The sequence below is a fragment of the Thamnophis elegans genome, unplaced genomic scaffold (genome assembly GCF_009769535.1).
Source record: "Thamnophis elegans isolate rThaEle1 unplaced genomic scaffold, rThaEle1.pri scaffold_403_arrow_ctg1, whole genome shotgun sequence".
Classification (NCBI taxonomy): Eukaryota; Metazoa; Chordata; class Lepidosauria; order Squamata; family Colubridae; genus Thamnophis; species Thamnophis elegans.
Window position 1 is genome coordinate 5,429 of NW_022473875.1, and position 13,749 is coordinate 19,177.

The window sequence follows — 13,749 nt, forward strand, 5'->3', positions numbered from 1 at the left end:
TTGTGGCCAATGGGGTGTGGTTTACGGGGTGGGGCGCATGGCTATTTGATGTGAATCGGACAAACCCACCCCCGCCCCCCCTGCTTCCAAATAAGCCGGCATTTTTTTAAAAAACTGCCTTTCTACTCCTCTTCCCTTCCCGCTGTCTTGCCTCTCCCACTTCTGAAATGCTGCCCCCCCATCCCAAATTTCCTCCAAAAAATATCTTTTGAACCAGCAAAATTCACCGCAATTATCGCCCCCTCCTCAAATTCCCCAAACCGAACACATCAAAAATGGCAAATCTCTCTCTATAAAAACGGATGTGCATTGGCGTGTGTGTGGGTTCCAGCATAACTCTGGACCGCCTGGAACAATTTCAACTTGGGACACAGATGACTTACTCTCTGGAAAGAAATACTGTGGGGGGTAAGACACCCCTAATACCCCTCGTGTGTGTTCTGTTAAGATACAGCCTGTTGTGCCTTCAAATGGCTTCTACTGTACCGCCGTAAAATGGCTTCTACTGTACAGTGCAACGGAGTTGCCATGGTAATCGGGGCCCATTCAAAGCCCCCCTCCCCTTGTTCTCCAAAGATGGTGGGGTGGGGGGAGTAATTCTAGGACAGCCTCCCCCGGGAACGTTAGGCTTATGATTCCCATCATCCCCCACCAACCAGCGATGGGAAAGATGGGAATTGTAGTTGAAGCTGGAAAGAATCAAATTAGAGGGGGGGGGGAACTAATGGTAGCGGGTATCTTTTTGGCCCCCTCCCCTCCCTTCCGGAATCATTCAGGTTGTCCTTGACTTACGACCCCAATTGGGAGCCAGAATTTGAGGTCCCGATTTTTGCCATCTGCTTTCTCTCGCGACGGTTAAGCCAATCCCTCTGGCCGTTAAGTGAATCACGCCCAATTGGGCGACCTTCTCCTTGCCATTAAGCAAATCGTGGTGGCTGTTAAGTGAATCAGCCAGTCCTTAAGCGAATCCAGATTCCTCAGTTGACTTGGCTGGGTCAGAAGGTCACCAAAGGGGAAATCCCAGGACGTTGTGACCGTCATAAATACAAGTCGGTGGCCAAGCGTCTGAATTTTGACGTGGGTGGTAAGTGCAAGAAGCGATCCTAAGTCACGTTTTAGGGCCTTTTAAACTTTGGATGGTCATTAAACGAAACATCATAAGTCGAGGACTCCCTGCATCGCAAAGGGGGAAAGTGGGAAAGGGAGGGTTCGAAAAGAAATGTTCTCCGTTCACGAAACACGGAGCATTGGATCTCTTCCTGGCCCGGAAACCGGCAAAGGTGGTTTGTGACGACGGGGACTCCCGGCTTAGCAGACGGTGGCGTACGATCCGTCCAGCACCTGGTAGCGGATCTTGGTGTTGGTGACGGCGCCGTGTTTCTGCCGCAGGTGGAGGCGTAGCTGGCTCTTGTGGCGGAAGCACAGACGGCATTGCTCGCACTGCGGAGGGGAAAGGGGGAGGTTACGAAAGATTGCCACCCCGGGAGGGAGGGGGGGAAGCAACGGTGGAGCTGGTTGGCGGAGGTCCTGGGTGCTCTCGGAGCTTGGGGCTCTGCTCAGAGACGTTTCTGGGCCCAGCTAGGGAATGTCATCAGTACTAGAAGGGTGGGAGGTTTGAGGGAAGGAGGAGGAAGAGGAGGAGGACTGTGGGATCCTCGGTGCTCTCTGAGATTGGTGGTTTTCTTTCAGACATTTCATGACCCAGCTAGGGAACGTCATCAGTACTAGAAGGGAGGGTGGTTGAGGAGGAGGAGGTGGGGGAGGAGGAGGAGAAAGGAGGAGGAGGAGAAAGAGAAGGAAGAGGAGGAGAAAGGAGGAGGAGGAGGAAGGCAAAGAGGAGGAGGAGGAAGGGAAGGAGAAAGAAGAGAAAGGAGGAGGAGGAGAAAGAGAAGAGGAGGAGGAGGAAGGGAAGGAGAAAGAAGAGAAAGGAGGAGGAGGAGGAGAAAGAGAAGAGGAGGAGGAAGGCAGAGGAGGAAGAAGGGAAGGAGAAAGAAGAGAAAGGAGGAGGAGGAGGAGAAAGAGAAGAGGAGGAGGAGGAAGAGAAGGAGAAAGAAGAGAAAGGAGGAGGAGGAGAAAGAGAAGAGGAGGAGAAAGGAAAGGAGGAGGAGGAGGAGGAGGAGGAAGGGAAGGAGAAAGAAGAGAAAGGGGAGGAGGAGGTGGGGAGGAGAAAGAGGAGGAAGAGAAAGAGAAGGAGGAGGGGAGGAGAAAGAGAAGGGAGGAGAAAGGAAAGGAGGAGGAGGAGGAAGGCAAAGAGGAGGAAGGAAAGGAGAAAGAAGAGAAAGGGGAGGAGGAATTGGGGAGGAGAAAGAGGAGGAAGAGAAAGAGAAGGAGGAGGGGAGGGGAAAGAAAAAGAGGAAGAGAAAGTGGAGGAGGGGATGGGGAGGAGGGGAGGAGAAAGAGAAAGAGGAGAAGGAATAGAAAGAGGAGGAATAGAAAGAGAAGGAAGAGGAGGAGAAAGGAGAAAGTGGGGGAGGCCCAGGGGGAGGAAGAGGAGAAAGAGGAGGGGGAGGAAGAAGAGGAAGAAAAGGACTCTGTGGTCCTGGGTGCTCTCTGAGTGTGGTGGTTTTCTCACACACGTTTCATGACCCAACCAGGTAACATCATCAGTGCTACAAAGGAGTGGGGTTTGTGAAGAGGAGGAGGAGGAGGAGGAGAAAGAGGAGGAAGAGGTGGTGGTGGAGGACTGGGGAATTCTGGGACTTGAAGTCCACCCACCAAATTGCCAAGGCTGAGAAACCCCCGCTCTAAAAAAGCCACAATCAACCACCCCTCCCTCATCTCATCGAGCCCTGATGATGCTACCTCCCATGGCAAGCGAGACGTCTCCGAGAAGCAATCCAAACTGGAAGACCCCAAAATCCTCAGAACCGAACCCTGAGCTCCCTCCCTTCGCCCCACTCGAGTCCTCCCCTTCCCCACACTTCCCTTTAAGACCCTCCCCCTAGAAGAGCCCACCCACCATTCAACCACACAGAGAACTGAGAACTCGCCCAGTTTCCTCCTCCCCCCGAGTCCTCGATAGGGCAGCTGCCCCCCCCCCCAGGGAGAAGGCGCCCCCTATCGCCGCTTACATGATACGGTTTCTCCCCGGTGTGGATGCGGAGGTGACTTTTGAGGGTCTGCAGGTGTCGGAAGCGGGTGCCACAGGTGCCACACGGGTAGGGCTTCTCCCCCGTGTGGATCAAGACGTGGGCTCGGAGATGCGCCACCTGGAAGGGGAGGGGGGCAGGGGGGAACATCCAGTGAAGCCACCTAGGTTTTGGGGGGAGCGAAAGGCGTTTGCGCCCACCTGGCACGCTTCCACGCGGTGCCTAACCCTGTACGGTGGGAAGAACAAGAGGGCGCTTTTTCCAACCGCCGGTTCGTCCAACTCCTCGGAAAGTTAGCGACCAGTTTGGTCGAACCGATGCGAACCGGCTGAATCCCAGAATCCTGAACTTTTGGGCTCGCAAATGATCGATAAACTGAGCTGCCTTTTAAAATCAATCAATAGATAGATGATAGATTTATTTATTTATTTATTCATTTATTTATTTTGCAAAACATTTTTTGCAAAACCTTTTGGCTCGCAAATGATCGATAAACTGAGCTGTCTTAAAATCAATAAATTGATAGATAGATAGATGATAGATAGATAGATAGATAGATAGATAGATAGATAGATAGATAGATGATAGACGATAGATGATAGATAGAATAGAATAAATAAATACATTTATTTATTTATTTTGCAAAATATTTTTTGCAAAACCTTTTGGCTCGCAAATGATCGATAAACTGAGCTGTCTCAAAATCAATAAATTGATAGATAGATAGATGATAGATAGATAGATAGATAGATGATAGATAGATAGATAGATGATAGATAGATAGATAGATGATAGATAGACGATAGATGATAGATAGAATAGAATAAATAAATACATTTATTTATTTATTCATTTATTTATTTTGCAAAATATTTTTTGCAAAACCTTTTGGCTTGCAAATGATCAATAAACTGAGCTGCCTTTTAAAATAGATGATGATAGATAGATAGATAGATAGATAGATAGATAGATAGATAGATAGAATAGATAAATGAATTTATTCATTCATTTATTCATTTATTTATTCATTCATTTATTCATTTATTTATTCATTTATTTTGCAAAACATTTTGGCTCGCAAATGATCGATAAACAGAGATGCATTTTAAAATAAATAAATACAAAATAAATAAATAATATAAATAAATAAATAAATAATACGAAATAAATAATATAAATAAATAAATAATAAAAATAAATAATAAAAATAAATAATACAAAATAAATAAATAATAATAAATAAATAAATAAATAATACAAAACAAATACAAAATAAATAATAAATAATAAATGATGCATGATGCATGATGCATGATGAATGATAAATGATAAATGATAAATGATGAATGATAAATGTTAATTATAAATGATAAATGATAAATGATAAATGATAAATGATAAATGATAAATGATAAATGATAAATGATAAATGATAAATGATAAATGATAAATGATAAATAATAAATAATAAATAATAAATAATAAATAATAAATAATAAATAATAAATAATAAATAATAAATAATAAATAATAAATAATAAATAATAAATAATAAATAATAAATAATAAATAATAAATAATAAATTAAACTAAACCTATGGGGCACTGCTTGGGGGTGATTTCCCTGTGGTCTCCTTACCTGCACAAAACAAGAGCCACACATCTCACACTTGTAGGGTTTCTCTCCGGAGTGAATGCGTAAGTGGGTCTTGAGGTTAGCCGGACGGTTAAACTGGGCCCCGCAGATCCCGCAATGGTAGGGCTTTTCCCCTGTTGGAAGACAGTAGGGGGAGGGATTTGGAGCATCGGACCCACCCATTGGCCCTTTGCTCTGTCCGTCTCGTGGGCTGTTGCTCAGTGGACTTCAACTCCCAGAATTTGCTGCTGGCTGGGGAATTCTGGGAATTGAAGTCCACCCGACTTAGGAAGAAAGTCCTCAGTGGTTTCTCACATAGTCCAATCACAGCACCCGCTCCTCTTTCTTTCTTTCTTTCTTTCTTTCTTTCTTTCTTTCTTTCTTTCTTTCTTTCTTTCTTTCTTTCTTTCTGCCTCTCTCTCTCTCTCTTTCTATCTATCTATCTATCTATCTATCATCATCTATCTATCTCTGACTGTCCATCCGTCCGTCTGTCTGTCTGTCTGTCTGTCTCTCTCTCTCTCTCTCTCTCTCTCTATCTATCTATCTATCATATCTCTCTCTCTATTATCTCTCTTTCTTTCTCTCTCTCTCTCTCTCCCTATCTCCCTTATCTATCTATCTATCTATCTATCTATCTATCTATCTATCTATCTATCTATCTATCTATCATCTCTCTCTCTCTATTATCTCTCTTTCTTTTTCTCTCTCTCTCTCTCTCCCTATCTCCCTTATCTATCTATCTATCTATCTATCTATCTATCTATCTATCTATCTATCTATCTATCTATCTATCTATCTATCTATCCCTTTCTCTATCTATCTATCTATCTATCTATCTATCTATCTATCTATCTATCTATCCCTTTCTCTATCTATCTATCTATCTATCTATCTATCTATCTATCTATCTATCTATCTATCCCTTTCTCTATCTATCTATCTATCTATCTATCTATCTATCTATCTATCCCTTTCTCTATCTATCTATCTATCTATCTATCTATCTATCTATCATCTATCATCTCTCTCTCTCTATTATCTCTCTTTCTTTCTCTCTCTCTCTCTCCCTATCTCCCTTATCTATCTATCTATCTATCTATCTATCTATCTATCTATCTATCTATCTATCTATCTATCTATCTATCCCTTTCTCTATCTATCTATCAATCTATCTATCTATCTATCTATCTATCTATCTATCTATCTATCCCTTTCTCTATCTATCTATCTATCTATCTATCTATCTATCTATCTATCTATCTATCCCTATCTCCCTTATCTATCTGTCTATCTAACTATCTATCTATCTATCTATCTATCTATCTATCTATCTATCTATCTATCTATCATCTATCTCCCTCTCTCTCTCTCTCTCTCTCTCTCTCATCTATCCATCCATCCATCCATCCATCCATCCTGTATCTCTGTTTTAATCTTTTCCTAGGTACAGAAGCTTTTGGGCAGCAGCCAAAGGTTCTTGGGTGGAGACCTGTGCACTCTGCGCATGCCTCCCTAACCTTCCTCTCCGTTACAGGCTGGCTGTGGCCAGGCGCAAACCCAGGCCGTTCTCGACTTACGCCCCGTTCGTTTAGCGACCGTTCAAAGTTATGACGACACTGGGGAAAAAATACGAGTCAGAAAGAGAAGATTTTGTTTCTGGGCCTTTGAAGGCAGGGGGGGGGGGGAAAGGCTTCTCCAACTGCCCTCCCCCTCCCCCCGGCTAGGGGGGCAGGGGGTTGCTGGGGGCCCACTGAGTTTCAGAACCCCCCCTCCCATCTCTCCCTCCCCCCCCCCATCACCAACTCACCAGAGCTGCAGCCGCCTCCCCTCTGTGCAGAAAGGCGCTTGGGGGTCTGGGAAGAGAGGACGGTGGGCGCCGGGTTGCAAATGGAGCACTGGGGGTCAGCCGGAGGGCTCCTGTGGAGGGGGGAGCAGGGGGGGGGGTCAGTGCAGGACTCAGAGCAGGGAAAGAAAGCAGCTGCCCTCTGCACGTGCCCAGGGGCTGCCCTCCCAGCACGATGACCCCCACACACCCCTCTCCGATCTGGTCGTGCCCAGAAGCTTGGGAACTATACTTCCCAGTGCCCGGCTGGTGGGAGCCCTGACCCGATACAGAGGCGCAGGATTTAGGGGAAGCCCTCTGTACGTGCTCAGAGGCCCCCTTGCCCTGACGTCAGGGGCTGAGCTCTGACCTGGGGGCGGGGCTTCCTTCTGCAGAGCCGACGGGCCCTCCCGCCTCGTCACGCGGGATGCCCTCCGCGGGGGGCAGCGTGGCATGGAGAACGATGAAACGGTGCTTCTTCCAGTGGCAAATTTTGGGCTCCGGGATGGGGGCGCAGCCGCTGGACTCGTCGGGGGAGGCCGGGTGGCCCCCCGGGAAGAGATCCCCGGGGATCCCCGGGGATCTGACGGCTGCGGAATCCTTTCCTGGGGTGTGAAAGGATGCGGGTTGCGGGGCCCCTTCGGTGGTGGCCCCTCGGAGAAAAGGGACCACGATGGCGCTTCGTTGCAGGGACGGTTCATCCTTCGGCGGCTGGGACATTTCGGGCAGTGCCTGGCAGTCCGGGGGGGGCACCAGGAAGGTCAGCCGGTCGTAACTGCAGGGATCACACAGGGAAGGGTTAGGGGGTGCAGAGGTCCGACCCCCACAAACCCTATAGATTCGACTTACGACCACAATTGAACCCAAAAATTCTCTTGTTAAGCGAGACATTCCTTATAAGTGAATTTTGTCCCATTTTGCCACCTTTCTGGCCACGCTTGTTAAGTGAAACATTGCGGTTGTTAAGTGAGTCGCACGGTTGTGAAGCGAATTTATGTTGCTAAGTGAGACATTGGGGTTTTTATTTTTAGTCTTGCCCTGCTTTACGACACAGTTGTTAAGTAAGCCACGGCAGTTCTTGAATCAGTAACACAGTTGTTAAGTGAATCGGGCTTCCCCCATGGTTGGAAGGTCACAAAAGGCGATCGCTGCGATCGTCGCAAATATGAATCAGTGGCCATGCATCCGAATTCTGACCATCTGATCATAGGGATTCCGCGATGGTCGTAAGTGTGAAAAACGGTCCTAGTGTCACTATTTTCATGCCGTGTCTTTGAACCCCAACATCTTCCCCTCGTTCTTGATTTGAGATCTGCCTTTCTCTCTCTCTCTCTCTCTCTCTCTCTCTCTTTTGTTGCCATTTAAAAGTGGGAAGGAGAAATGAGGATCTATTCTAACCCAGTTTATCTCAATCTTGGCCTCTGTAGGATCGGAGGAATTTCAAACTCCCAGAATTGCTGGCTGGGGAATTCTGGGAGTTGAAGTCCACCCCTCTTAAAGCAGGCTGGCAGGGGCATTCTGGGAGTTGAAGTCCACCCCTCTTAAGGCAGGCTGATTAGGGATTTCTGGGAGTTGAAGTCCATTCATCTTAAAGCAGGCTGACTGGGGAATTCTGGGAGTTGAAATCCATTCATCTCAAAGCAGGCTGACTGGGGAATTCTGGGAGTTGAAGTCCACCCCTCTTAAGGCAGGCTGGCTGGGGAATTCTGGGAGTTGAAGTCCATTCATCTTAAAGCAGGCTGACTGGGGAATTCTGGGAGTTGAAATCCATTCATCTCAAAGCAGGCTGACTGGGGAATTCTGGGAGTTGAAGTCCACCCCTCTTAAGGCAGGCTGGCTGGGGAATTCTGGGAGTTGAAATTCATTCATGGGACTGGGGAATTCTGGGAGTTGAAATCCATTCATCTCAAAGCAGGCTGACTGGGGAATTCTGGGAGTTGAAGTCCACCCCTCTTAAAGCAGGCTGACTGGGGAATTCTGGGAGTTGAAGTCCACCCCTCTTAAAGCAGGCTGATTAGGGATTTCTGGGAGTTGAAGTCCATTCATCTTAAAGCAGGCTGACTGGGGAATTCTGGGAGTTGAAATCCATTCATCTCAAAGCAGGCTGACTGGGGAATTCTGGGAGTTGAAGTCCACCCCTCTTAAAGCAGGCTGACTGGGGAATTCTGGGAGTTGAAGTCCACCCCTCTTAAAGCAGGCTGGCTGGGGAATTCTGGGAGTTGAAGCCCACCCCTCTTAAGGCAGGCTGATTAGGGATTTCTGGGAGTTGAAGTCCATTCATCTTAAAGCAGGCTGACTGGGGAATTCTGGGAGTTGAAGTCCATTCATCTCAAAGCAGGCTGACTGGGGAATTCTGGGAGTTGAAGTCCACCCCTCTTAAAGCAGGCTGACTGGGGAATTCTGGGAGTTGAAGTCCACCCCTCTTAAAGCAGGCTGACTGGGGAATTCTGGGAGTTGAAGTCCATTCATCTCAAAGCAGGCTGACTGGGGAATTCTGGGAGTTGAAGTCCACCCCTCTTAAAGCAGGCTGGCTGGGGAATTCTGGGAGTTGAAGCCCACCCCTCTTAAGGCAGGCTGATTAGGGATTTCTGGGAGTTGAAGTCCATTCATCTTAAAGCAGGCTGGCTGGGGAATTCTGGGAGTTGAAGTCCACCCCTCTTAAAGCAGGCTGACTGGGAAATTCTGGGAGTTGAAGTCCATTCATCTTAAAGCAGGCTGACTGAGGAATTCTGGGCGTTGAAGTCCACCCATCTTAAGGCCGGCTGATTAGGGAATTCTGGGAGTTGAAGTCTACCCCACTTAAAGTAGGCTGAGTGGGGAATTCTGGGAGTTGAAGTCCAGATATATTAAAGTGGCCCAAATTGAGAATCCCTCAGCAGGAATCCAATGCTGGGAACCCTGGGCATTGTGGGCCCCACACATCCCGAGGTCTCCAAGTGGGGACAACCCAGCTTTCTATCCCCAAAAACCCCTTAAATCCCCCCCCAAAAAGACCCCCCACTTCCCCCCCCCATTTTCCAAGCCAAGAATTGTTTTGTTCCCATTGGAAAAACCCCTCCTGTTTCATTCCAGATGTCCCCAATCCAAGAGAAACCCCCATTTTGGACTTCGGGGATCCCCCACTCCCCTTTAAATCCCCCTCCCCACCGCCCCCCCCCCCCGGGGTACCTGGCCTGGAGGAATCGGTGGCAGCTTTGGACTACATGTTCCATCTGCAAATAGGAGGCGGCGACCAGCACCGCGGGCGCCGTGCCCGGACTCAGGAGGAGGCGGGAGGTGTACATGAAATCCAGGAGGGCTTGGAAGCCCACCGGCTCGATGGAGCTGGGGAGGGTCAGCACGCTGACCTCGTGGCCTCCGTGGCCCAGGAAAACCGAGTAAAAGAAGCCGCTGTTGGAGAAAGAAGGCATCCATCTCTGGCCGCTTCAAAGCGAGCGGACTACAAACCCCATGCGCCTCACCCTCGCTCGGGCCCATGTGGCTGAAGCGGGGCCTCCCCTGTGGCTAATATTTCCTAGCGAGCCTCAGTTTAGCAGGGAATAGTAATTGAAATTGCATTTTTTTAAAAATTTGATTTGGAAAAAAGGTTCAAATACACATTTGTAAAAAATTCAAATGCAAAACGAGGTTTGTTTGTTTTTTAAAAATCACCCCGCAGGTGGTCCTCGACTTACGATGACAACCCAACCTGTCCGTCGCTTAGCGAGATGTGGCTGAAGCCAGCCTTGTCCCGTTTTGCGACCTTCCTCGCCAGCGTGCTCAAAGGGAATCGTCGCCGTCGTTAAGTGAGTTGCGCGGTTGCTAAGCGAATCCGGCTTCCCCGTGCTTGGTCGCAAAAGGAGATAGCGTGATTGCCCCGCCCCCACCCCCCGGGAGGCTGAGCCCGTCATAAATACGAATTTTGATCATGGCGGCCCCCGTGGAGGTTCCGATGGTCGTTAAGTGTGAAAAACGTTCGTCAGTCGCGTTTTTCAGTGCCCATGTTGGACTGGTCGTAAGTCAAGAACTATCTGCACCAACGCCCCTTTCTTAGATGGGGAATCCCACCTCGTTTTGTTTCTGGCTACGCCGGAAGCCGCCACGGGAGTTCTGGGTTCGAATTCTACACCATGTGCCCCTCTTGTGGGTGTGGACAGTGCCAACCTCGCTCAACCTCCTGTGTGTGTGGGGGAAGTCTCACCTGCAAGCGGTCAGCACAGCCTTATGGGCTTGCAAGGGGCAGCCCCCCACCCTCAAGGTGACGTCCGTCAGCATCCGTCGCTTCCGCAGTTCGTTCAGGTTCGTGAGGACGTCGCTGGAGTGGCGGGTGAATTCCCGGACGTAACTGGGGGCGCTGGGACCAGCCATGGCTCCTGGAGGGCGGGAAGAAGGGAGGGGGGGCTCTCAGGCTGGGTGGGGCAAATCTGGGACTTCAACTCCCAGAATTCCCCTGGGCAGCTCTTTTCCCCCTCACCCATTTGGCTGAAGTCAAGATATATTACGTCGACTGCGTTCCCACCGTCTATTAAGAAAGTTCCCCAAGTGAAAAAAAAATGATCTAGCCACATTGGTTCTTGTCGTATTCGTGCTGCATTCTGGTCAATCTTGGCTGGCTAGAGCTGGAAGGGACCTTGGAGGTCTTCTAGTCCACCCCTCTGCTCAAGCCGGAGACCCTACCCCATTTCAGGCAGATACGCAACATCATCAGAGTAGGGCTGGAAGGGACCTTGGAGGTCTTCTAGTCCAGCCCTCTGCTCAAGCCGGAGACCCTACCCCATTTCAGGCAGATACGCAACATCATCAGAGTAGGGCTGGAAGGGACCTTGGAGGTCTTCTAGTCCAGCCCCCTGCTCAAGCCGGAGACCCTACCCCATTTCAGGCAGATACGCAACATCATCAGAGTAGTGTTGGAAGGGACCTTGGAGGTCTTCTAGTCCAGCCCCCTGCTCAAGCCGGAGACCCTACCCCATTTCAGACAAATGGCTGGCTAGTCTCTTCTTCCAAACCTCAAGATCAGACCGACAGATAGAGGGAGAGGAAGAGGGAGGGAGGATGGAAGGAAAAGAAGGAAGGAAGGAAGGAAGGAAGGAAGGAAGGAAGGAAGGAAGGAAGGAAGGAAGGAAGGAAGGAAGGAAAGAAGGAAGGAAGGAAGGAAGGAAAGAAAATAAAGAAGGAAAGAAAGGGAGAAAAAGTAGGAAGGAAGGAAAGAAAGAAAGAAAAGAAGGAAGGAAGGAAAGGTGAAAGAGGAAAGAAGAAATGAGGGAAGGAGAAAAGGAAGGAAGGGAAAAAAGAAAAAGGAAAGAAGGAAAAGAAAGAAAAAAGGGAGGAAGAAAAAGAAAAAAGGAAAGGAGAAAAATGAAGAAAAAAACCGAAAGAGGGAGTGAGTGAGAGGATCAGAGGGCTGAAAGGGAACTCTAGAGATCTTCTAGTCCAACCCCCTGCTCAAGCAGGAGATCCTATACCGTTTCAGACAAATGGCTGTCCAGCCTCTTCTTCAAAACCTCAAGTTTAGGCAGATAGATGGACGGGCAGACATAGATAAACAGATAAGTTAGACAGACAGACATAGATTTACAGGTAGCTAGATAGCAAGCGCGAGAGAGAGAGGGAGAGAGAAAGAAAGAGTGAGAATGAGTGAGAGAGTGGGGTAGAGAGACAGAGAGAGAAAGAATGAAAGAAAGAAAGGGAGGAAGAAAGAGAGAGAAAGGGAGAAATAAAGTGAGAGTGAGTGAGAGAGTGGGAGAGAGAGAGAGAGAAAGATAGAAAGAAAGGGAGAAAGAAAGATAGAAAAAGGGAGGAAGAAAGATAGATAGAAAGGGAGGAAGAAAAAGAGAGAAAGGGAGTAAGAAAGTGAGATTGAGTGAGAGGGGGAGAGAGAGAGAGAGAGAGAGAAAGAAAGAATGAAAGAAAGATAGAAAGAAAGGGAGGGAGGAAGAAAGATAGAAAGAAAGGGAGGAAGAAAAAGAGAGAAAGGGAGAAAGAAAGTGAGAGTGAGTGAGAGAGTGGGGTGGAGAGAGAGAGAGAGAAAGAAAGAATGAAAGAAAGATAGAAAGAAAGGGAGGAAGAAAAAGAGAGAAAGGGAGAAAGAAAGCGAGAGAGGGGGAGCGAGAGAAAGAGGGAGAGAGGGGAGAGAGAGAAAGAAAGAGGGAGAGGGAGTGAGAGAGGGTGGGGTGTAGAGAAAGAAAGAAGCAGAAAGAAAGAAAAACAGAGAAAGAAAGAAAGAAAGAAAGAAAGAGCGAGAGATAGGGGATAGAAGGAGAAAGAAGGAGAGAGGGCTGGAAAGGAACTCCAGAGGCCTTCTAGCCCAACCCCCTGCTCAAACAGGAGACCCCCCCTAGATCCCATTTCAGACAAATGGCCGTCCACTCTCTAACCCTTCAAAAGCTCCTGTGGTGGAGCTCCTGCAGCTTCTGGTGGCAAGCGGTTCCCCTGGCTAACTATTCTCTGGGTCAAACAACTTCTCCTTACTCCTAGACTGGATCTGCCCTCGGGTGACCGCCACTCTCTCGACCCCCTTCAGCCGGGTCCCCCCCGGATCTTAAGCCCCTCGTAGACTGGTCCCAGCGAAGGAAACAAACCACGGGTAAACTATGGCTTAAACTACCAAACCAGGTTGGTTTGTACCAAGTGACACCCCCCCCCTGCAGCTTTGTCTCCTAGCTGCGGATCCAGCTGCCCCCTCCCCAATACTCACCCCCGTCCTGCCAGCAGGTGTGCGTGTGTGTGGGTGCTTTGAGCTGCGGGAGGGGGGGCAGAGATCCAGCTGGACCCCCCAGTCCCTTCCAGAGCCGCAGCCTTCTGAGAACCAGCCTCAAAGCTGGCTGGCTCCAGCGGGGTCTTTTATAACCTCCAACAGGGACGAAAAAAGGAAGGAAACTGACCGGGTGATGTTCAGCATCGCCAGGAAGAACAGGAGAAGGAGGTTGGAGGGGGGGGGGCTGTCAAAGAGGAGGGGGTTTATTTATAGAGCTGGCAGGAAGAAGGACCAGGAAGGTGCTGCTTCGAGCGCAGGAAACGTGGGCAAGGAGGCATTGTGGGTGGGTGGGGGGCGCTCTGCACCGACCCCCCACCCCAAATTAGAGCTGGCCTCGTGCCCCTCACCCTCAATTCTCCTCTGCCATTGGCTGGAGATTGCCCTGTCCCTGGTTTCCTTGCATTGTGGGGCCAGAAACGCCTGTGTGTGGGTGTGTGTGTGTTTGTGTGTGTGTGTGTGTGTTTGT

The 13,749-nt window shown here is 48.8% G+C and overlaps 1 protein-coding gene across 1 annotated transcript; it reads right to left on the minus strand.

The window, feature by feature from the left end:
* Nucleotides 1-522: 522 nt before the first annotated feature.
* Nucleotides 523-13,365, minus strand: LOC116523530 (B-cell CLL/lymphoma 6 member B protein-like). The gene is made up of 8 exons (XM_032238642.1): nucleotides 13,224-13,365; nucleotides 10,731-10,902; nucleotides 9,719-9,940; nucleotides 6,921-7,325; nucleotides 6,536-6,645; nucleotides 4,729-4,859; nucleotides 3,072-3,209; nucleotides 523-1,440 (listed from the first exon to the last, which is right to left on the minus strand). The coding sequence occupies exons 2-8, from the start codon at nucleotides 10,895-10,897 to the stop codon at nucleotides 1,309-1,311; spliced, it is 1,305 nt and encodes a 434-aa protein (XP_032094533.1). The 5' UTR covers nucleotides 10,898-10,902; nucleotides 13,224-13,365; the 3' UTR covers nucleotides 523-1,308.
* Between the last annotated feature and the right edge of the window lie 384 nt (nucleotides 13,366-13,749).

What these genes read in the sequence shown, in the direction of transcription:
- LOC116523530 (XM_032238642.1), bottom strand. Translation starts at nt 10,897, where the DNA reads ATGGCTGGTCCCAGCGCCCCCAGTTACGTCCGGGAATTCACCCGCCAC. An exon ending in GAAGGAAGCCCCGCCCCCAG is followed by an intron (nt 6,646 to 6,920) that starts GTCAGAGCTCAG and finishes CCCCCTCCACAG; the next exon opens with GAGCCCTCCGGCTGACCCCC. An exon ending in CCGGGGAGAAACCGTATCAT is followed by an intron (nt 1,441 to 3,071) that starts GTAAGCGGCGAT and finishes TCCCCTCCGCAG; the next exon opens with TGCGAGCAATGCCGTCTGTG.